We start from the raw sequence: 23,259 nt of genomic DNA on the forward strand, positions 1-23,259 counted from the left end.
CATCAATACCTAATTTATTGAGAGTTTTTAGCATGAAGGGTTGTTGAATTTTGTCAAAGGCCTTTTCTGCATCTATTGAGATAATCATGTGGTTTTTGTCTTTGGTTCTGTTTATATGCTGGATTACATTTATTGATTTGCATATATTGAACCAGCCTTGCATCCCAGGGATGAAGCCCACTTGATCATGGTGGATAAGCTTTTTGATGTGCTGCTGCATTCGGTTTGCCAGTATTTTATTGAGGATTTTTGCATCAATGTTCATCAAGGATATTGGTCTAAAATTCTCTTTTTTGGTTGTGTCTCTGCCCGGCTTTGGTATCAGGATGATGCTGGCCTTATAAAATGAGTTAGGGAGGATTCCCTCTTTTTCTATTGATTGGAATAGTTTCAGAAGGAATGGTACCAGTTCCTCCTTGTACCTCTGGTAGAATTTGGCTGTGAATCCATCTGGTCCTGGACTCTTTTTGGTTGGTAAGCTATTGATTATTGCCACAATTTCAGATCCTGTTATTGGTCTATTCAGAGATTCAACTTCTTCCTGGTTTAGTCTTGGGAGGGTGTATGTGTCGAGGAATTTATCCATTTCTTCTAGATTTTCTAGTTTATTTGCATAGAAGCGTTTGTAGTATTTTCTGATGGTAGTTTGTATTTCTGTGGGATCAGTGGTGATATCCCCTTTATCATTTTGTATTGCGTCTATTTGATTCTTCTCTCTTTTTTTCTTTATTAGTCTTGCTAGTAGTCTATCAATTTTGTTGATCCTTTCAAAAAACCAGCTCCTGGATTCATTAATTTTTTGAAGGGTTTTTTGTGTCTCTATTTCCTTCAGTTCTGCTCTGATTTTAGTTATTTCTTGCCTTCTGCTAGCTTTTGAATGTGTTTGCTCTTGCTTTTCTAGTTCTTTTAATTGTGATGTTAGGGCGTCAATTTTGGATCTTCCCTGCTTTCTCTTGTGGGCATTTAGTGCTATAAATTTCCCTCTACACACTGCTTTGAATGTGTCCCAGAGATTCTGGTACGTTGTGTCTTTGTTCTCGTTGGTTACAAAGAACATCTTTATTTCTGCCTTCATTTCGTTACGTACCCAGTAGTCATTCAGGAGCAGGTTGTTCAGTTTCCATGTAGTTGAGCGGTTTTGAGTGAGTTTCTTAATCCTGAGTTCTAGTTTGATTGCACTGTGGTCTGAGAGACAGTTTGTTATAATTTCTGTTCTTTTACATTTGCTGAGGAGAGCTTTACATCCAACTATGTGGTCAATTTTGGAATAGGTGTAGTGTGGTGCTGAAAAAAATGTATATTCTGTTGATTTGGGGTGGAGAGTTCTGTAGATGTCTATTAGGTCTGCTTGGTGCAGAACTGAGTTCAATTCCTGGGTATCGTTGTTAACTTTCTGTCTCGTTGATCTGTCTAATGTTGACAGTGGGGTGTTAAAGTCTCCCATTATTATTGTGTGGGAGTCTAAGTCTCTTTGTAGGTCACTCAGGACTTGCTTTATGAATCTGCATCCTCCTGTATTGGGTGCATATATATTTAGGATAGTTAGCTCTTCTTGTTGAATTGATCCCTTTACCATTATGTAATGACCTTTTTTGTCTCTTTTGATCTTTGTTGGTTGAAAGTCTGTTTTATCAGAAACTAGGATTGCAACCCGTGCCTTTTTTTGTTTTCCATTTGCTTGGTAGATCTTCCTCCATCCTTTTATTTTGAGCCTATGTGTGTCTCTGCACGTGAGATGGGTTTCCTGAACACAGCACACTGATGGGTCTTGACTCTTTATCCAGTTTGCCAGTCTGTGTCTTTTAATTGGAGCATTTAGTCCATTTACATTTAAAGTTAATATTGTTATGTGTGAATTTGATCCTGTCATTATGATGTTAGCTGGTTATTTTGCTCGTTAGTTGATGCAGTTTCTTCCTAGTCTCGATGGTCTTTACATTTTGGCATGATTTTGCAGCGGCTGGTACCGGTTGTGCCTTTCCATGTTTAGTGCTTCCTTCAGGAGCTCTTGTAGGGCAGGCCTGGTGGTGACAAAGTCTCTCAGCATTTGCTTGTCTGTAAAGTATTTTATTTCTCCTTCACTTATGAAGCTTAGTTTGGCTGGATATGAAATTCTGGGTTGAAAATTCTTTTCTTTAAGAATGTTGAATATGGGCCTCCACTCTCTTCTGGCTTGTAAAGTTTCTGCCGAGAGATCCGCTGTTAGTCTGATGGGCTTCCCTTTGTGGGTAACCCGACCTTTCTCTCTGGCTGCCCTTAACATTTTTTCCTTCATTTCAACTTTGGTGAATCTGACAATTATGTGTCTTGGAGTTGCTCTTCTCGAGGAGTATCTTTGTGGTGTTCTCTGTATTTCCTGAATCTGAATCTTGGCCTGCCTTGCTAGATTGGGGAAGTTCTCCTGGATAATATCCTGCAGAGTGTTTTCCAACTTGGTTCCATTCTCCCCGTCACTTTCAGGTACACCAATCAGACGTAGATTTGGTCTTTTCACATAGTCCCATATTTCTTGGAGGCTTTGTTCGTTTTTTTTTGTTCTTTTTTCTCTAAACTTCCCTTCTCGCTTCATTTCATTCATTTCATCTTCCATCACTGATACCCTTTCTTCCATTTGGTCGCATGGGCTCCTGAGGCTTCTGCATTCTTCATGTAGTTCTTGAGCCTTGGTTTTCAGCTCCATCCGCTCCTTTAAGCACTTCTCTGTATTGGTTATTCTAGTTATACATTCATCTAAATTTTTTTCAAAGGTTTTAACTTCTTTGCCTTTTGTTTGAATTTCCTCCTGTAGCTCGGAGTAGTTTGATGGTCTGAAGCCTTCTTCTTTCAACTCGTCAGAGTCATTCTCCATCCAGCTTTGTTCCATTGCTGGTGAGGAACTGCGTTCCTTTGGAGGAGGAGAGGCGCTCTGCTTTTTAGAGTTTCCAGTTTTTCTGCTCTGTTTTTTCCCCGTCTTTGTGGTTTTAACTACTTTTGGTCTTTGATGATGGTGTTGTACAGATGGGTTTTTGGTGTGGATGTCCTTTCTGTTTGTTAGTTTTCCTTCTAACAGACAGGACCCTCAGCTGCTGGTCTATTGGAGTTTGCTAGAGGTCCACTCCAGACCCTGTTTGCCTGGGTATCAGCAGCGGTGTCTGCAGAACCGCAGATTTTCGTGATCTGCGAATGCTGCTGTCTGATCGTTCCTCTGGAAGTTTTGTCTCAGAGGAGTACCCGGCCGTGTGAGGTGTCAGTCTGCCCCTACTGGGGGGTGCCTCCCAGTTAGGCTGCTCGGGGGTCAGGGGTCAGGGACCCACTTGAGGAGGCAGTCTGCCAGTTCTCAGATCTCCAGCTGTTTGCTGGGAGAACCACTGCTCTCCTCAAAGCTGTCAGACAGGAACACTTAAGTCTGCAGAGGTTACTGCTGTCTTTTTGTTTGTCTGTGCCCTGCCCCCGGAGGTGGAGCCTACAGAGGCAGGCAGGCCTCCTTGAGCTGTGGTGGGCTCCACCCAGTTCGAGCTTCCCGGCTGCTTTGTTTACCTAAGGGAGCCTGGGCAATGGTGGGCGCCCCTCCCCCAGCCTGGCTGCTGCCTTGCAGTTTGATCTCAGACTGCTGTGCTAGCAATCAGCCAGACTCCGTGGGCGTAGGACCCTCTGAGCCAGGTGTGGGATATTATCTCCTGGTGTGGTGTTTCCTAAGCCCATCAGAAAAGCACAGTATTAGGGTGGGAGTGGCCCGATTTTCCAGGTGCCACTGACTCCTTGCACTTCCCGAGTGAGGCAATGCCTCGCCCTGCTTCGGCTGGCGTACAGTGTGCTGCACCCACTGTCCTGTACCCACTGTCTGGCACTCCCTAGTGAGATGAACCCGGTACCTCAGACCGAAATGCAGAAATCACCCGTCTTCTGTGTCGCTCACGCTGGGAGCTGTAGACCGGAGCTGTTCCTATTCGACCATCTTGGCTCCTCCCCCCAAAACCTTTTTTATGGATTTATTTTCCTAGATCATCATGATTTTAATTATTCTGATTAGAAAGTACTCTAAATAAAAATATTTTCGTGTTTTAGTAATAAAATATTAAGGAATAAAGTTCACTGTATATATACATATGGATACTTAGAACTGAGTTTTTTCATTTTATTAAAATTTTTTAAAATTAATAGACTTTTTTAGAGCAGTTTTAGGTTTACAGAAGAATATAGCAGAAAGTACAGATAATTTCCATATAACTTCCCTTTTTTCCAGCTTCTCCCATTATTACTGTCTTGAGTTAGTGTGGTACCTTTGTTATAATTGATGAGCTAATACTGATACAATGATATTTCATTTTAAACTGCAGTTTATAATTTCTAAAACTACCATCCCTCAATGTTATTTAAACCAGCTTCTGTGTTGTTGCTTTATAGTTTTTTTTTTTTTACTTTCACCTCACTTTTTACATACTTTTTTAAAATAAACTTCTTTCTGAATGTATTACATGTATACATAAGAAAGCATAAGCTAAAAGATCCATGCATTTTCCAAAGTGAACACACTTGTGTAACCACCACTCAGATCAAGATTCAGAGCATTACTAGCTTCCTGGTACCTCTCTCAGACCCTTTCCCAGCCACTACCTACTCACCTCAACCCAAAAGGCAACCACTCTCCTGGCTTCGAATACCATAGATCAGTTTTGCCTGTTTTGCCCTCTCTTCTTTCACTTGTTTTATGGTTTGGGAACTTCATCATTTTATTCTGCATAGCAGGATTTCATTTTTATTGCTGAATTCGATTGTTTAAGTATTATGAGTAATGCCATGATTATTCTTGCACATGCCTTTTGGTACACAAATGTATGCATTTCTATTATTTGTCTAAGAGTGGAATTATTGGGTTATAGGATTCTTGTTACTAAACACTGCCAAAACGTTTTTGTAGCGATTTTACCAATTTACCTTTCTACCTGTTGTGTGTGAAAATTCCAGTTTCTTCTCGTGGGTGCTGGCACGGAGTTTATAGCAGTATTTCATTGTGGTTTTAGTTCCCTGATGACTGAAACTGAGTACCTTTTTATATTTGAATTGACCATTTAGATGTCTTTCTTTGTGATGTGCCTGTCAAGTATCTATTCAATTTTTCTGTAGGGTTACTTTTTAAAAATATATTGATTTGTGGAAGTTATTAATATAGCTTAGTTGTGAGACCTTTGTTAGATATATGTATTTTAAATATCTTCTACTCTGTGGCTTGCATTTTTATTCTCTGTAGTATCTTTTGAGGAACAGAAAGTTTGTAATTATATATTTATTATAATATATATTGATACAAAGGATCCAGTTCATCAGTCTTTTCCTTCGTGGCTGGTGATTTTTGTAGCTGGCTTAAGAAATCTTGGTCAAATCTACTGTTAGGTATATTTTCTCTTACCTTCTTGATGCTTTTATTGTTTTTCCTTTCATGTTGCTATCTTTAATTGCTTCACTTTTTTTCATATAGATATGTTATTCCAGTGATTGAAATGACCATCCATTTCTGCCTTGCTTCTGTGTTACCTTTGTTGTATATAAATCAAGGGTTTGTGTTCATTTTAGATTCTCTTCTCTGCCTCAATGGTCTTTTATCCTTGTCCACAATACTGAAATGTCTTTAATACTTTCAGTCTTATAAAAAGTCGTAATGTCTGGAGGGTAAGTGATATTTTTTTAAAAAAATGGTCATCAAAATTTTCTTGACTATTGTTGGCCCTTTGCATTCCCATAGAAGTTTTAAAATCAGTGTGTCAGGTTCTTCCTTCTCCCCACCCAGTAAACTGGCTTGAATTTTGATTGGAATTATTAAGTCTTTCAATCAATTTGGCGAGATTGGGGAAGTTAATACCTTGTAATCCATGAACTTCTTAGATTCCTTCATTTTATTTTAGATTTTCTTTAATTTCCCTCCAGGTAGTTTGGTAGTTTTATGTGAAAAGTCTTGCATACTGTTAATTAGATTTATTCTTAGGTACTTGGGTTTTTTGAATGCACTTATGAATGGCATTTTGTAAAATTTCACTTGTAATTATTTTATGTTAGTGTAGTCACGGACTGCATAACAATGTTTTAGTCAAGGATGGATGGTATATACTGCAGTGGCCCTGTAAGATTATAATGGAGCTGAAAAATTCCTATCATCCAGTGACATCATAACCATTGTAAAGTAGTAGTGTAATTAGCATTATTATTTTTAAATTTAGTGTAGCCTAAGGGGATAGTGTTTACAGTTGAGTATAGTAATGTCCTGGGCCTTCACATTTGCTCAGCACATACTCACTGACTTACCCAGAGCAACTTCCAGTCCTATAAGCCTCATTCATGGTAAGTGCCCTACACAGGTATAATATTTTTTAATCTTTTATACTGTATTTTTACTGTACCTTTTCTTTTTCTATGTTTAGATACACAAATACTTACCATTGTGTTACAGTTACCTGTGGTATTGAGTATAGTAACATGCCTTACAGGTTTGTAGCCTTGCTGTATAGTAGGCCATACCATCTAGATTTTCATAAGTATACTCTTTGATGTTTGCACAATGATAAAATCACATAAAGACACATCTCTCAGAACGTATCCCTGTCATTAAGCAACGCATGGCTGTATCTAGAAAAAGTAAAAAAAATTTTTTTTTTTTTGAGACGGAATCTCGCTTTGTCACCCAGGCTGGAGTGCAGTGGCACGATCTTTTTAAATCTTTTGTACTGTATTTTTACTGAACCTTTTCTTTTTCTATGTTTAGATATACAAATACTTACCATTGTGTTACGGTTACCTACAGTATTGAGTATGGTAACTTGCTGTACAGGTTTGTAGCTTAGGAGCAATAGGCTATACCATATAGCCTAGATGTATAGTAGGCCATACCATCTAGATTTGTATAAGTACACTCTATAATGTTTGCGCAACGACAAAATCGCATAAAGACACATGTCTCAGAACGTATCCCTGTCATTAAGCAACGCACGGCTGTATCTAGAAGAAGTGAAAAAATTTTTTTTTTGAGATGGAGTCTTGCTTTGTCACCCAGGCTGGAGTGCAGTGGCACTATCTCAGCTCACTGCAACCTCTGCCTCCCGAGTTCCAGCAATTCTTGTGCCTCAGCCTCCCGAGTAGCTTAGTAGAGACAAGGTTTCACTATGTTGACAAGGCTGGTCATGAACTCCTGACCTCAAGTGATCCACTTGCTTTGGCCTCCCAATAGAAAAAATAAATTTTTTTGTATTGACTGTGTCTACCTACCTTGCCAAATGCACTTATTAATTTTAATAGTGTGGGCCGGGCGCAGTGGCTTACACCTATAACTCCAGCACATTGGGAGGCCAAGGTGGGAGGATCCCTTAAGCCCAGCAGTTTGAGACCAGCCTGGGCAACATAGTGGGACACCATCTCTACAGAAAATTTACAGAATAGCTGAGCGTGGTGGTATGCACCTGTAGTCCCAGCTACTTGTGAGGCTGAGGTGGGAGGATTGCTTGAGTGTGGGAGGTTGAGGCTATAATGAGCTGAGATTGCACCACTATACTCCAGACTGGGTGACAGAGTGAGACCCTGTCTCAAAAAAACCACAGAAAACAAAATTTTAGTAGTGTGTATGTAAGTTCTTTTGAGTTTTTTATCTATCAGTTATGTTATAGTTTTCTATGTATACATTTCAAATAATGAGTTTTAAATTTTATTTTGTTCAGCTCTACACCTATTCTTTCTTTTCCTTGACTTACTATACTACATAGGACCTCTGACGGTATTTAATAGAAGTGGTAACAATAGTAATCCTTATCTCATTCTTGATTTAATAGAAAGTTTACAAACTGTTACTTAATATTAAGAATTTTTTTTTGCTGTATGCGTGATAAGGAGGTTTGTATCTATTCCTAGCTTTTTAAAAAAATATAATTAATGATATTTTATCACATTTCTGCATTTATTGAGTTAGTCATATGAACTCTTTATTAATGGGAAGAATGATGTTGATTGATTTTTAAATGTTACATGAATCTGACATTCCTGTAATAGAGCCAACTTGTCACAATTTTGTAATTCTTTTTAATGTATTGATCTTTTGGCTGATGTTTTGTTTAAGATATTTGCACCTATGTTCATGAGAGAGATTGACCTGTAATTTTTTTTCCTTGTAATGTCCCTTTAAGATTTGAGGAGCAAGATTATGCTACCCTTGTGAATCAAGTTGGGAATTATTTTTTCTCTAGAACAATTTTTTAAAAATTAATGTCATATTCATCCTTAAGTATTTGGTGACATTTATCAGTGAAGCCATCTGTGCTTAGAATTTTCTCTGTGGGAAAGGTTGTAATTATAGGTTTAATTTCTTTAATATCTATTGTATAGTTTTTTTGTTTGTATATTAGTTTTGGTAAATTTTTTTCCCCTAGAAACTTGTTCATTTTATCTACATTTCAAATTATTTGGCATAAAGTTATTCCTACTATCCTCTTATCTTTTTAATGACTGTAGGTTTTGTAATGATCTCTGCTTTTTCATTCCTAGTATTAGAAATGTGTCTCTTCTCTCACATTTTCAGACAACCAACCTTTGGCTTTACTGATTACTTTTTTAATTGTGCATTTGTTTTCTTCATTATTTCCCTCCTTCTTTTTTCTTTTTGGTTTAATTTCTTCTTTTTCTAATTTCTTAAGATGAATGCCTCACTGACTGTCAGGTTTTTTTTTTTTCTATCTACATTAAGCCTACCAGTGTCCCCTTCAGTACTGCAGTAGCAGCATCCTACAGATTTTCATGTTATATTTGTATTATTATTCAGTTGAAAAAATTCAGTTTTCATTGTGATTTTTTTGAACCATGGGTTATTTAGAAATGAATTAACTGATTTTCAAATATTTGTGTATTTCTTAGCATTTTTTTGTTAATGATTTTGTTATTCATTCTCCTGAGGTCAGAAAACTATACTTTATGATTTCAATCCTTGAGTTACATGGAGAGTTGCTTTGTATCCTAGCATAGAGTCAGTTTTGGTAGCTATTCCAGGTGTGCTGGAAAACAGAGTTATTTTATTATTTTGATGTTGTTTTTTAATATATACCAATTAGGATAAGTGAGTTAATTTTGTTTTTCGTATCTTCTGATATCTTCTATATATTCTTTTTAAAAATTTTGGCTAATAAGGGAAGTATATTAAAACCTGGAAGCAAGGTCTGTTTCTCCATTTAGTTCTGTTTACTTTTGTTTTATATATTTTGAATTTTGTTATCAGGCATGTATTAATTTAGAATTTTGTATATTCTTGGTGAATTGACCCTTTTATTACCCCGAGTGTCTGGTGATGCCTCTTACTTAATGCCTATTTGATAGTAGATATAGGTGTGCTGTTATCCTTCCATGTGTATTTCATTCTGTGTATATTTGCATAGTATTCCTTTTATTCTTTTACTTTCAACCTTTCTATATTCTTATATTTCAGATACATCACTTGTATTCAGGGTAAATTGGGGTTTTATTTTTTTAATCCATCTGCTGTTGTCATTGTTTAAATTCAAGTACTTAATACATTTATATTTAGGGTAATATCTTAAAATACTTAGGTTTAATCTACTTCCTTATTTGCCTCACTTGTATGTTTTTTTCTTGGTTTTTTTTTTTTTTTTCATTCTTTTGGAATAGGCAAGTATTTTTATTATTTCATCCTCTTCCCATTGTCTTTTTAGTTAAACATTTTAACTTGGCCTTTAGTGAATATCCTATGTTTGTCTCCTTGGCTTATTAGGGGCTAGTATGCATTGCAAACATTGCAATACATGTTTACTTATTATTTGGGTACATTAAGTTGTGCTATGTTTATTACAGAATCAGTCTTTGTACTTTACTTTTTTGGAGACAGGGTCTCACCTGTCACCCAAGTTTAGTGACTGAGTGCAGCAGCATGATGATGGCTCACTGCAGTCTTGACTTCCTGGGCTCAAACAGTCATTGCGTGTAGCTAGGACTATAGGCACATGCCACGAAGCCTGGCTAATTTTTGAATTTTTTTTAGAGATGAGGTCACACAATGTTGCCCAGGCTAGTCTCGGACTCCTGGATGCAAGCTCTCCGCCCATCTCAGCTTCCCAAAGTGTTGGGATTACAAGTATGAGCCACCGTGCCCAACTTGTACTTTACTATTTTTTAACTTTTGAAAAATTCCATGTTTCTCTTGCCTTTGTTTTCCTCCTGTGAATTACTGTTTTCTTTCTATGTTCAAAGGAGTGGAGATTTCATCCAGCTTAAATTCTGTAGTTTGTATTAGAAATAATAGAGATTTTGTTATTTTATAAATATGTTTATAATATTAAATATACTTTTAAAAACCACATATTGCCTGCGTTTTCTAGACCCCTTCCTTAAATGAAAATAATGGATCATTTATTGTCAGATTTTATGTTTGCATGATATAAAAAAATATGGCAGGAAAATTACTAGACCATTTTCCCTGTTTCAGTTTTTCTGTCTCAGTAGGGTGATGTATCTGGTCCAAATTAGAAATATTGGCAAGTATTGCCAGATACTGTCTGGCATTGAAGTATTTTGATTACATCCATTTATGTTAGATATTTTAGGAAGAGCTTAAATTTTCCCAGGCCACAAGGTACTGTTTGATACAACATGGCACTGCATAGATACTCCTCAACTTATGATGGGGTTATGTCCTGAAAAAACTAGTGAGTCAAAATATGTGTGTGGCTGACTTGGAACTGTAGCTTGCTGCAGCTGCCCAGCATTGCAAGAAAATTACTGAATTCATATTGCTTTTGTACCATTGTAAAGTGGAAAACTCTTTTTTTTTTGAGACGGAGTTTTGCTCTTATTGCCCAGGCTGGAGTGCAATGGTGCAATCTCGGCTCACCGCAACCTCTGCCTCCTGGGTTCAAGCGATTCTCCTGCCTCAGCCTCCCAAGTAGCTAGGATTACAGTCATGCACCACCACACCCGGCTAATTTTGTGTTTTTAGTAGAGACGTGGTTTCTCCATGTTGGTCAGGCTGGTCTCGAACTCTCGACCTCAGGTGAGCCGCCTGCCTCGGCCTCCCAAAGTGGTGGGATTACAGGCATGAGCCACCACACCTGGCCATAAAGTTGAAAAATCTTAAGTTGAATCCTAAGTCAGGGACTGTCTTTATCACTGAATATTTTTTAATGCTTCTGCTCCATTTAACTAATGAGGATGTCGAGTAGTAAATCAACCCAATTTATCATCGTCTTACTCCAGTTTCTGCTGCTATAACAAAATACCACATACTTGGTAATTTACAAAGAACAGAAATTTATTTCTCACAGTTCTGGAGGCTGGAAAGTCCAAGATCAAGGTGCTGGCAGGTTTGGGCTCAGTCTCTTTGCATCCAAGATGGTGCCTTGAATGCTGTATTCTCTAAAGGAGAGGAACGTTGTGTCCTCACATAGCAGAAGGGTAAGAAAAAGGGCAGGCCCTTTTTATAGCTGTATTAGTCCATTCATGAGGCTGGAGACACCTCTCATTAGGCCTCACCTCCCATCAGTGTGTCATTAGGGATTAAGTTTTAACATGAGTTTTGGAGGAGACAAAAACATTCAAACCATAGCAAACATAAACATGTCAAGAATTGTAAAGGGTCTGAGATTTTACTCTACTTTTACTCTATTCTAACAAATTTTGTGAGTGGCTGCAGAAAAGTCAAAGGACAGAATATTGCAGCAACTTAATTAGCTAGAGTAGCAGCATTCACACCAGTTCCCGAGCCTCAGTTTTCACGGAGTGATACAGAGGGCTACCTGACACCTGAGCCTGTATAGCCTTGCATCACAGTAGGGGAGCCTTGAATTGTAGAACCTGAATCTTTTATAATGGACAGTAAGCATGTCTATCCTTTGCTTTGGAGAGAGACACTTTCTTTTCCTGCATACCAACATCGTTTAAAAGATAGTCTTGAACAGAGACAGTCAGTGATTTTACTCTCAAGCAGAAGTGCAAGAGATGTGAAGAACCATCTTTCAGCATTTTGGAAGGCAGAAAAAGCAAGTGGGTATTTGTAAGATATCCTAAATAAGTGACTTGCTGTCTTTAGGAAGCAGGGGATCTATTTTTGGAGTATGTTTGTACTATTCATTGCTTTTTCTTGGTAGAGAAAGATACTCAGCCCTCTGTTTTGTGGAGTTTTGTGTCTTCTTTCTTTTTATTAATGCTTCTATTTATATATGAAAGTTCAAATAAGTGAAAACAAAATTATGGAGTGGTATCATTTTAATTTAGTAAAAATGAATTGAGGTATAGTGTTTTCAACAAGAAAGGTTAAAAAATCATGGGAGCTAGCTGGTGTTCCAGGATAACTTTAGATATTCAGACTGGATTTCTGAGAGATCTCTGAGATTAAACTCCTTCAAAGTGGAATTTTATTAAACATTCTTAACACAAAGAGCATATAGTGACTTACTGTCTTCTAGACTAAAGGTTATCACAGATCAAAGGGCTCTAAATCTCACAGCCTGATGGAGAGGACATTCACTCTTGTCAATGTTTAAATTTCAAGCAAATAGCAAAGACAAAGAACTTAGTATCTAACTTCTCAAGTCAGCATGATATCTTTGAATTAATTTTGGATCTCTCTAAATTTGACTTTGTTGACTATCTTCCTGGCTGCTTTAGTACCTTTTATTCTATGTCATCCTATTTTTTCTCTCCCTTTTAAAACATCGTTTCTTTCTATGCTGTTCAATTGATGGACTTTCCTAAGATTGAGCCTTCTACACTTATTCCTCCATCCCTGACCCCCTCACTAGCCTCCCCTTATAGATCTCTCCATTGCTATAATATCAAATCTTACATGTATGCACATCACTCTGAAGTTTGCTTCGCTCTTGTATTCCAAAATCACATTTCCAACTGCCACCTGAATGTTTGCTTGCAGGTGTTTTCCCAATACCTTGAAACTTTATAATTCTAGTTTGAATGTATTTACCAAAAGGGCAGGGGCAAAAGCATGTTTTAATTTTAATATTTTACTCTTTTAAAAGAAGTTCCCCAAACAAATTATTTTGATAAATCTTTATGGCTTTTTTTATGGATGTTGTTTTGTAAATTCTATTTTATATTTGTAAAGAATGCTTTCTCATATTAAATATTTGTCATATTTTCATTGCCAAAACTAAGTGCTTGGATTTTTACATTTATCCTTCACAGTCTTCCACCTGCCTTCCTACCTCTCATCCCCTCCCCTACAAGGACAAAATGTTTTAAATGCTGTAATCTTGCATGGGGTTTGGGTTTTTTATTATTTTTATTGGTGATAATTCTGTCACAGGATCCTTAGGGTGTCACTTTTCCAGCCAGAAACCTCTATGGCCGGTGGCACCTCTGCCTGAGTTATCCTCGGGCCCACTGGGCTTGTTCTGCCCACTTGGTCCAGCAGGCTGTACTTGGCTTGTGCTATCGACCTGGATCCTACACCTGCCAAGGGTGAGCCAGGCACAGAGCAGTGAAGGGGGTGTGAGTGAGCCCGAGGTCCGGCCACTGCACACAGCCAGGCATGCTGGCTGCAGTGGAGTGGACAGCTCCAGGTGTAGGCACAGGCGCCGGCTCTGTGTGATGATGTGGCTGGACCAGGCATACCACAAGTGTTTTCCACTGTGGGCACCAGGTAACATGGTGGTACCTGGAAGCTTGGAGATGTTGGAAACAGCAGAGCCCCAAAGAGAGTGTCACAGCCCTTGCGTCTGGGCTCCCCAAAGGGCCACAGCTCCTCTTCTTCTCATTGCCCAAAATGTGGTGACCAGTGGGAGTGTTTCAGTCCTGTTTGTGTTACAGCTCTTTCAGTCCTGCCATTTGGCAGGTCCTGAGTTCTTGTCCAGCCTTTAGGAAGAATGAGGTATGTGGACAGCTGGAGGGTGAGCAAGGCAGAGAGGAGCTTCATTGAGCAACAGAACAGCTCTCAGGAGACCTGAAGTGGGTAGGTCCTTCTGCCATCAGGTCGTCCTGATGAGTGTCCAGCTCTCAGCAGAGAGGATACCTAGAGAGGGTAGCTCCTGTCCACAGGCAGGCCGTCCTCACAAATGTCTAGCTTTCGGCAGAGAGGACACCTGGAGTGGATAGCTCCTTTCTGCAAGTAGGTCATCCTGACGAGTGTCTTGCTCTCAGTGGAGAGGAGACCCAGAGTGGGTATCTTCTTTCTATAGGCAGGTTGTCCCAGTGCATGTCCAGCTGTCAGTGGAGAGGAGACTGGAATGGGTAGCTCCTATCTGGCATCCCAGCTAGTGTCCAGTTCTCAGCGGAGAGGAGACCCAGAGTGAGTAGCTCCTATCTCAAGCTGGTCAGCCTGATGAGTGTCCAGCTCTCAGCAGAGAGGAGACCTGGAGTGGGTTGCTCCTTTCTGCAGGCAGGTTGCCCCATTGAGTGTCTAGTTCTCAGCGGAGGGGAGACCCGGAGTGGGTAGCTCCTTTCCGTAGGCAGGGTGTCCCAATGAATGTCCTGCTCTTAGTGGCAAGGAGACCCAGAGTGGGTAGCTCCTTCTCACAGCTGGTAGTCCTGACGTCCCGGTGAGTCTGGCTGAGTCGGGTTTTTATGGGCTTCAGAAGGGAGGAAGTGCAGGCTGATTGGTCCATGGGCGGCCATGGGCAGGCCCAGAAAAAGCACCATAAGTTCTTGGTCTCAGCTGCAGACTCTACCCAGCTCTGACAGCCTGCCCTCCATGCTTCAGGCTGTCCCTGGCTTAAAGGTGGGGCTTCACCAGGGACTCACTCCTTTCTGCCCAGTAGCCTCTCTGCCTCCTGCTGCCATCAGTCATGTTGTCCATGGTGCCGGGGCTGTTCACGCTGAGGGGCGCTTGCAGGACTGCGCCGAGCCACCCTCAGCCTCCCTCCCATACTCATTGGCACCCAAAGTCTGGAGGGGACCAAGGTGGAAGGGAGCTGGAGTGTCAGTGCCACCTTGAGCACATGAACACCTAGGTGGGTCATGACGGTGGCTTGGCTCAGCCTTAACTTTGGTCTGAAATTAGAGCAGGCAAAAAGTTTTTCTGGGACTGGGGAGAGGCCAGGCAGTAGAAGCAGGCACTTCGGAGCCTGTTGGGGCAGGGGGTGCTTCCTGGGTTCTTGAGAGTGGAGGGATACCTGGGTCCACAGCCATGGCTGGGCGGCTGCAGCTGTGCCTGGGTGAGTGGGGCTCACACCCCACCAACTTGGAAAAGAGCAGGGCTCCTGCCTGTTCCCAGCTCCCACTGGCTTCGTGGAGTATGCAGCCCTGGCCACGCCTCCCCCACTGCAGCCAGTGTCTTCACTGTGGCCACTCCAGATGGGCCACCGGAGCCATCAATTCAGTCTGTATTTATGAAGGAAAAGACGAATCTTGTGTTACTTTCCTCTCTTTATAGGTCTCTGTGCCTTGCGGAGAATCCTGAAAAAACAGCCTAACCTCCCTGATGTCAAGGTGGCTGGACTGGTGAAGATTACTCTGAACGATTTCTTGCAGGCAATGAATGATATCAGACCCAGTGCCATGAGGGAAATAGCAATTGATGTCCCAAATGTAAGTCATTTATGTCCCACACTAGCTACACTGTTTGAATTAAACTCTGAAAAAAATTTAGAGTCCAGGGAGACTGACTTCCTAGGCTAAACTTTAAAAAAATGTTTTTCTTAATTGAAAGTTTTATTGAGATAGCTGTAAATTCAGTGCAGTTATACGAAGTAATATAGGGAGATTCTGTGTATCCTATACCCAGTTTCCTCCAATGGCAACATTTTGCAAAACTGTAGTACAGGCTGGGTGCAGTGGCTCATGGCTGTAATCCCAGCACTGTGGGAGGCTGAGGTTGGCAGACCACTTGAGCCCAGGAGTTTGAGACCAGCCTGGGCAACATGGTAAAACCCCATCTCTACAAAAAGTACAAAAATTAGTTGAGTGTGGTGGTGCACACCTGTAGTCCCAGCTACAGCTGAGGTGGGAGGATCATCTGAGCCCTGGGGAATGTTGAGGCTGCAGTGAGCCATGGTTGTGCCACTGCGCTTCAGCCTGGGTGACAGAGTGAGACCCTGTCTCAAAAACAAAAAACAAAACACCCAAAAAACTATATTACAATACTACAACCAGGATACCCCTATTGATACAATCCATTGATCTTACTCATATTTTTTCAGTTTTACTTGTGTGTATATGTTTATTTAGTTTTATACAATTTTATCTCATGAAAAGGTTTGTGTATTCATCACAGATACTGAGTAGTTCCATCACCACAAAGATCCCTCGTGTTGTCTTTTATAATCACACCCACCTCATTCCTCCCCTTATTTCTAAATTTTTATTTCAAAACCATTATATAAATGGAATCATACTGTATACAACCTTTTGGAATTAGCTTTTTTCACATATGAGTAAGATCATTTGTCTTTCTGTGTACCTTAACTTATTTCAGTGGGCATAATGTTCCCCAGATTCATCCATGTTATTATAAATGACAGTATTTTCTTCTTTTTATAAGGCCAAATAATATTCCATTATGCCACATTTCTTTATACCATTATACCACATTTTCTTTCTCTGTTCATCTGTTGAGGGACACTTAGATTGATTCCCTATCTTGGATGTTGTGAATAATGCTGTAGTGAACATGAGAGTGCAGATATCGCTTTGAGATACTTCATTTCGTTTCCATACGTACCCAGTAGTAGGATTGCTGAATCTTTTGGTAACTTAATATTTTGAGGAACCACCATACCATTTTCCATAATGTCTGTACCACTTTACATTCCCACCAACAGTGTACAAGGCTTTCTTTTTCTCCATATCCTTGGCAACACTTATCTTTCATCTTTTTGGTAATGGCCTTCCTAACAGATGTGAGGTGATATCTCATTATAGTTTTGATTTGTATTACCCTGATGATTAGTGGTGTTGAACATATTTTCATATACCAGTTAGCCATTTGTATGTCTTCTTTTAACAAATGTTACTCAGATCCTTTGCCCATTTTTAATCAGGTTGTTTGGGTTTTTTTGCTTTTGAGTTGTTTGAGTTTCTTAATATATATTTTAGTATTTTGGATAGTAGCGCCTTACCTCCTATATGGTTCACACATATTTTCTCCCATTCCATAGGTTGTCTCTTTATTCTGTTTCCTTTGCTGTGCAGAACTTTCTAGTTTGATGCAGTCCTGTTTGTCAATTTTTGCTTTTCTTGCCTCTGCTTTTGAAGTATATCCAAAAATTCATTGCCCTGACCCATGCCATAAGGCTTTTCCTTATGTTTTCTTCTAGTAGTTTTACAGTTCTAGGTATTATGTTTAAATATTTAATCCAGTTTGAACTGATTTTTTATATGTGGTGTGAGAAGACTGGCCAGTTTCATATGTGGACATATAGTTTATCATGTGGATATCATGTGGATATACAGTTTTCCTGACACCATGTTTTTGAAGAGATTGTGCTTTCATCATTGCGTGTTCTTCGGTACCTTTGTAGATCAATTGACTGTACATGCGTGGATTTATTTCTGGGCTCTCTATTCTGTTTCATTTATTTATATGTCTGTTTTTATGCCAGTATATTGCTGTCTTGATTATCATAGCTTTGTAGTATATTTTGAAATCAGATAGTGTGATGCCTACAGCTTTTTTTTTTTTTTTTGCTTGAGATTACTTTGACTATGTGGCGACTTTTATGTTTCCTTATGAATTTTAGGGTTGTTTTTCATATTTTAGAGAAAAATGCCATTGGAATTTTGGTAGTGGTTACATTAAACCTGTAGACAATTTTGGGTAGTATAAATATTTTAATAGTGTTAATTTTTTAAATTCATGAACATTAGACATTATTCTATGTATTTGTGTCTTCTATTTATTTCATCAGTATTTTATAGTTTTCAGTGTACCGGTCTTTCACTGTCTTGGTTAAGTTTTTTCTGTATATTTAAAAAATACTGTTGTAAATGGGATTTTCTTTTTTTAATTTTTTGGATAGTTGTTAGAGTATAGAAATGCTACTGACTTTTGTTGTTGTCGATTTTGTATCCTGCCAATTGACTGAATTCATTTATTGGTTTTAGTCTTTATCTTTTTTTTTTGGTGGAATATTTAGGGTTTCCTTTATATAAGATTATGTCATCTGCAAACAGACCATTTTTTTCTTCTTTTTCAATTCGGATGCCTTTTATTTCTTTTTCTTGCCTAATTTCTCTGGCTATGACTTTCAGTACTATATTAAATAGAAGTGGAGAGGGTGAGCATTTTGTCTTGCTCTTCATCTTAGAGGAAAAGTTTTTAGCTTTTCATTGTTGGGTATGATGTTAGCTGTGAGCTTGTCATACATATAGCGTTACGATGTTGAGGTACATTCTGTCTAATGTATTGAGAGTTTTTATTATGAAAGGATGTTGAATTTTGTCAAATGCTTTTTCTGCATCTATTGATATGATTATATGATTTTTATTCTTCGTCCTTTTAAGGTGGCATATCATGTTTATTGATTTGCATATGTTGAACCAGCAGCCTTGCATCCTAGGGATGAATCTCATTGGATCATTGTGTATAATCCTTTTAATGTGCTATTGAATTTGGTTTGCAAATATTTTGTTGAGAATATTTCCATCTATGTTCACCAAGGATATTGGCCTGTAATTTTCTATTCTTACAGCATTCTTGTATCACATTAATGCTGGCCTCATAAAGTGAGTTTGGAAGTGTTCCTTCCTCTTCAGTTTATTGGAAGTTTGGTGAATTCTACTAAGAATTTAAAGAAGTGATGCTAATGCTTGAGAAGCATAACTTCTCGGGTCTTGGAGTTTTCTTTGTTAGGGAGCTTTTTGATTATTGGTTTATTCCCCTCCCTCATTATTGGCCTGTTCAGATTTTCTTTATGATTCATTTTTGGTAGGTTGTATGTTTCTGGGAGTTTATTTCTTTTTTCTTGGTTGGCCAAATTTTGCCATGTAATTGTTCATATTAGTCTCTTATGATTGTATTTTTGTGGTATCAGTTGTAGTGTCTCCTGTTTCATTTCTGAGTTTGTTTACTTTAATCTTCTTTTTTTTTTTTTTGAGACGGAGTCTCGCTCTGTTACCCAGGCTGGAGTGCAATGGCACCATCTTGGCTCACTGCAACCTCCGCCTCCTGGGTTCAAGTGATTCTCCTGCCTCAACCTCCTGAGTAGCTGAGATTACAGGCACCCGCCACAACGCCCAGCTAATTTTTGTATTTTTAGTAGAGACGGGGTTTCACCATGTTGGTCAGGCTGGTCTCAAACTCCTGACCTCGTGATCCGCCCACCTCAGCCTCCCAAAGTGCTGGGATTACAGGCGCGAGCCACCACGCCCAGCCTACTTTAATCTTCTTTCTTTTTTTCATACTAGTCTAGGCGAAGATTTGTCAATTTTGCTTATCTTTTGAAAAAACAACTTATATTGATCTTTTTATATTATTTCTTATATTGATCTTTTAAATTATTTTTCTAGTCTCCATTTCATTTATTTCTGCTCTGGTCTTTAGTATTTCCTTCCTTCTGCTAACTCTGGACTTAATTTGTTCTTTTTCTATTTCTTTGTTGTGTAAAATTAGGTTGTTCATTTGAGATATTTCTTTTTTCTTAATATAGGTATTTATTGCTATAAACTTTCCTCATAGAACTACTTTTGCTGTTTCAAAGTTTTGGTATGTTGTGTTTCTATTTTCATTTGTCTTAAGACTTTTTTTTAATTTTTCTTTTGATTTCTTCTTTGACCCATTGATTGTTCAGGAGTATGTTGTTTAATTTCCAGATATTTGTGGATTTTCCAATTTTTTTTCCCTGTTATTCATTTCTTGTTTGTATGATTGTGGACAGAAAAGATACGTGATATGATTTTAGTCTTCTTAAATTTTTTAGACTTGTTTTGTGGTCTAAGATATGATCTGTCCTTCAGAATGTCATGTGCACTTGAAAAGAATGTGTATTTGAGAGCCCCATAGATGGTTCACATCACAGGACTCTGTACAGACAACCCCCAGTACCAACCCAGAGCTGGGTAGACTTGCTAGGTGGCTAGACCTAGAAGACAGACAACAATCACTGCAGTTAGGCTCACAGGAAGACACATCCATAGGAAAAGTGGGGAGAGTACTACGTCAACGGAATATCCCATGGGACAAAAGGATTCGAACAACAGCCTTCAGCCCTAGACCTTCTTCTGACGGAGCCTACCCAATGAGAAAGAACCAGAAAACCAATCCTGGTAATACGCCAAAACAAGGCTCTTCAACACCCCTCAAAAATCACACTAGGGATGTGTTTCCATTTGTGTTGTGTATTTCTTTCAGTGGTGTTTTGTAGTTTTCCTTGTAGAGGTCTTTCGACTCCTTGGTTAGGTGTATTCCTAAGTATTTTTTTTGCAGCTATTGTAAAAGGGTTGAGTTATTGATTTGATACTCTACTTGGTCGCTGTTGGTGTATTGAAAGCTACTGATTTGTATACATTAATCTTGTATCTGGAAACTTTGCTGAATGCTTTCAACGGTTCTAGGAGCTTTACTCCTAAGGAGGAGTCCTTAGGGTTTTCAAGTTAAATGATCATATGGTCAGCAGTGACAGTTTTACTTCCTCTTTACTGATTTGAATGCCTTTCATTTCTTTCTGTTGTCTGATTGCTCTGGCTAGGAATTCCAATACTATAATGAAGAGGAGTGGTGAGAGTAAGCATCCTTGTCTTGTTCCAGTTCTCAGAGGAATGTTTTCAACTTTTCCCCCATTCAGTATTAGATCAGCTGTGGGTTTGTCATAGATGGCTTTTATTACATTAAGGTATGTCCCATGTATACCAATTTTGCTGACAGTTTTAATCATAAAGGGATGCTGGATTTTGTTGAGTACTTTTTCTGCATCTGTTGAGATGATCATGGGATTGTGTTTTTAATTCTGTTTATGTGGTGTATCACATTTATTGACTTGCATATGTTAAACCATCCCTGCATCCCTGGTATGAAACCCACTTGATCATGGTGGATTATCTTTTTAGTATGTTGTTGGATTCAGTTAGCTAGTATTTTTTTAAGTAAGGATTTTAGCATCAGTGTTCATCAAGGATATTGGTCTGTAGTTTTCTTTTTTGGTTATGTCCTTTTTTGGTTTTGGTAGTAGGCTGATGCTGGCTTCATAAAATGAATTAGGGAGGGTTCCTTCTTTCTCTGTCTTGTGGAATAGTGTCAAAAGGATTGAAGGATTGGTACCAGTTCTTCTTTGAATGTCTGGTAGAATTCCGCTGTGAATCCATCTAGTCTTGGACTTCTTTTTGTTGGTAATTTTTTTTTTTTTTTTTTGAGACAGAGTAGTTTTGCTCTTGTTGCCCAGACTGGAGTGCAGTGGTGCAATCTTGGCTCATCGTAACCTCTGCCTCCCGGATTCAAGCGATTCTTCTCCCTCAGCCTCCCAAGTAGCTAGGTAGGATTACAAGCATGTGCCATCACGCCTGGCTAATTTTGTATTTTTAGTAGAGATGGGGTTTCTCCATGTTGGTCAGGCTGGTCTCTAACTCCCGACCTCAAGTGATCCACCCGCCTCGGCCTCTGAATGTGCTGGGATTACAGGTGTGAGCCACCGTGCCTGGCTGGTAATTTTTGAATTACCATTTCAATTTCACTGCTTGTTATTGGTCTGTTCAGAGTACTAATTCTTCCTGATTTAAGCTAGAAGGGTTGTATTTTTCCAGGAATGTATTCATCTCTTCTAGGTTTTCTAATTTATGTGCATACAGGTGTTCATAGTAGCCTTGAATGATCTTTTGTATTTCAGTGGTATCAGTTGTAATATCTCCTGTTTTGTTTCTGAGTGAGGTTATTTAGATTTTCTCTCTTCTTTTCTTGGTTAATCTTGCTAATTGTCTATTTTATCTTTTCAAAGAACCAGCTTTTTGTTTCATTTATCTTTTGTATTTTTTTTTCATTTTTATTTAGTTCTGCTCTGATCTTGGTAATTTCCTTTCTTCTGCTTGGTTTGGGGTTCGGTTTGTTCTTGTTTCTCTAATTCCTTGAGGTGTGACCTTAGAATGTCACTTTGTGCTCTTTCAGACTTTCTGATGTAGGTGCTCTGGGCTATGAACTTTCCTCTTAGCACTGCCTTTGCTGTATCCCAGAGGTTTTGATAGGCTATATCATTATTGTCATTCAGTTTGAGAATTTTTTAATTTTCATCTTGATTTTGTTTTTGACCCAACGCTCATTCAGGAGCAGGTTATTTAATTTTCATGTGTTTGCATGATTCTGAAGGTTCCTTTTGGAGTTGGTTTCCAATTTTGTCCCATGGTGGTCTCAGAGAGTGCTTGATATAATTTCAATTTTCTTAAATTTATTGAGGCTCGTTTTGTGGCCTATCACGTGGTCTGTCTTGGAGAAAGTTCCATGCGCTGTTGAATAGAATGTGTATTCTGCAATTGTTGGATGAAATGTTCTATATATATCTGTTAAGTCCATTTGTTCCAAGGTATAGTTGAAATCCATGGTTTCTTTGTTGACTTTCTGTCTTGATGACCTGTCTAGTGCTGTCAGTGGAGTACTGAAGTCCCCTACTATTATTGTGTTGCTGTCTATCTCATTTCTTAGGTCTCTTAGTAATTGTTTTATACATTTGGGAACTTCAATGTTAGGTGCATATTATTCTAAGTGAGGTAACTCAGGAATGGAAAACAAAACATCATATGTTCTCACTGATATGTGGGAGCTAAGCTATGAGGACACAAAGTTATAAGAATATAATGGACTTTAGGGACTTGGGGGGAAGAGTGGGAGGGGGGGTGAGGGATAAAAGACTACAAATAAGGTGCAGTGTACACTGCTTGGGTGTTGAATGCACCAAAATGTCACAAATCACCACTAAGGAACTTACTCATGTAACCAAATACCACCTGTACCCCCAATAACTTGTGGAAAAATAAAAAATACTAATAATTAAAGAGAAAATAATGTGTATTCTGCGGCCATTTGTTGTAGTGTTCTGTATATGTCTGTTAGGTCCATCTAGTCTATAGTGCTCTTCAAGTCTGCTGTTTCCTTATTGATTTTCTATCTTGATGATTTGCCCATTGTTGAAAGTGGGTTATTGAAGTCTCTTACTGTTCCTGTATAGCTGTATGTTACTCCCTTCGGTTCTTTTAAAATTTTCTTTATGTATTTAGGTGCTCCAGTGTTCAGTGCATATATATTTACAATCACTATATCCTGTTAATGAATTGACTTTTTTATCATTATATAATGACCTTCTTTGTCTTTTTTGACAGTTTTTGACTTGTCTATTTTGTCTGATATAGGTATAGCCACCCCTGCTCTATTTTGAT

General features: G+C 38.7%; 1 protein-coding gene across 8 annotated transcripts in view; it reads left to right on the forward strand.

Annotated features, from left to right (window-relative positions):
* Window positions 1-23,259, forward strand: part of AFG2A (AFG2 AAA ATPase homolog A) — a 409,783-nt gene that overhangs the window by 40,808 nt on the left and 345,716 nt on the right. For all 8 annotated transcript variants that reach the window (XR_008524742.2, XR_008524743.2, XM_054554461.2 and 5 more), the window contains exon 10: window positions 15,341-15,495. Coding sequence is in view for 6 of the 8 variants with exons in the window: in XM_054554461.2 (XP_054410436.1) it covers window positions 15,341-15,495 (155 nt within the window). In the remaining 2 variants the exon portion in view is untranslated. The remainder of the gene's footprint in view (window positions 1-15,340; window positions 15,496-23,259) is intronic.

The sequence above is a fragment of the Pongo abelii genome, chromosome 3 (assembly GCF_028885655.2).
Source record: "Pongo abelii isolate AG06213 chromosome 3, NHGRI_mPonAbe1-v2.0_pri, whole genome shotgun sequence".
Classification (NCBI taxonomy): Eukaryota; Metazoa; Chordata; class Mammalia; order Primates; family Hominidae; genus Pongo; species Pongo abelii.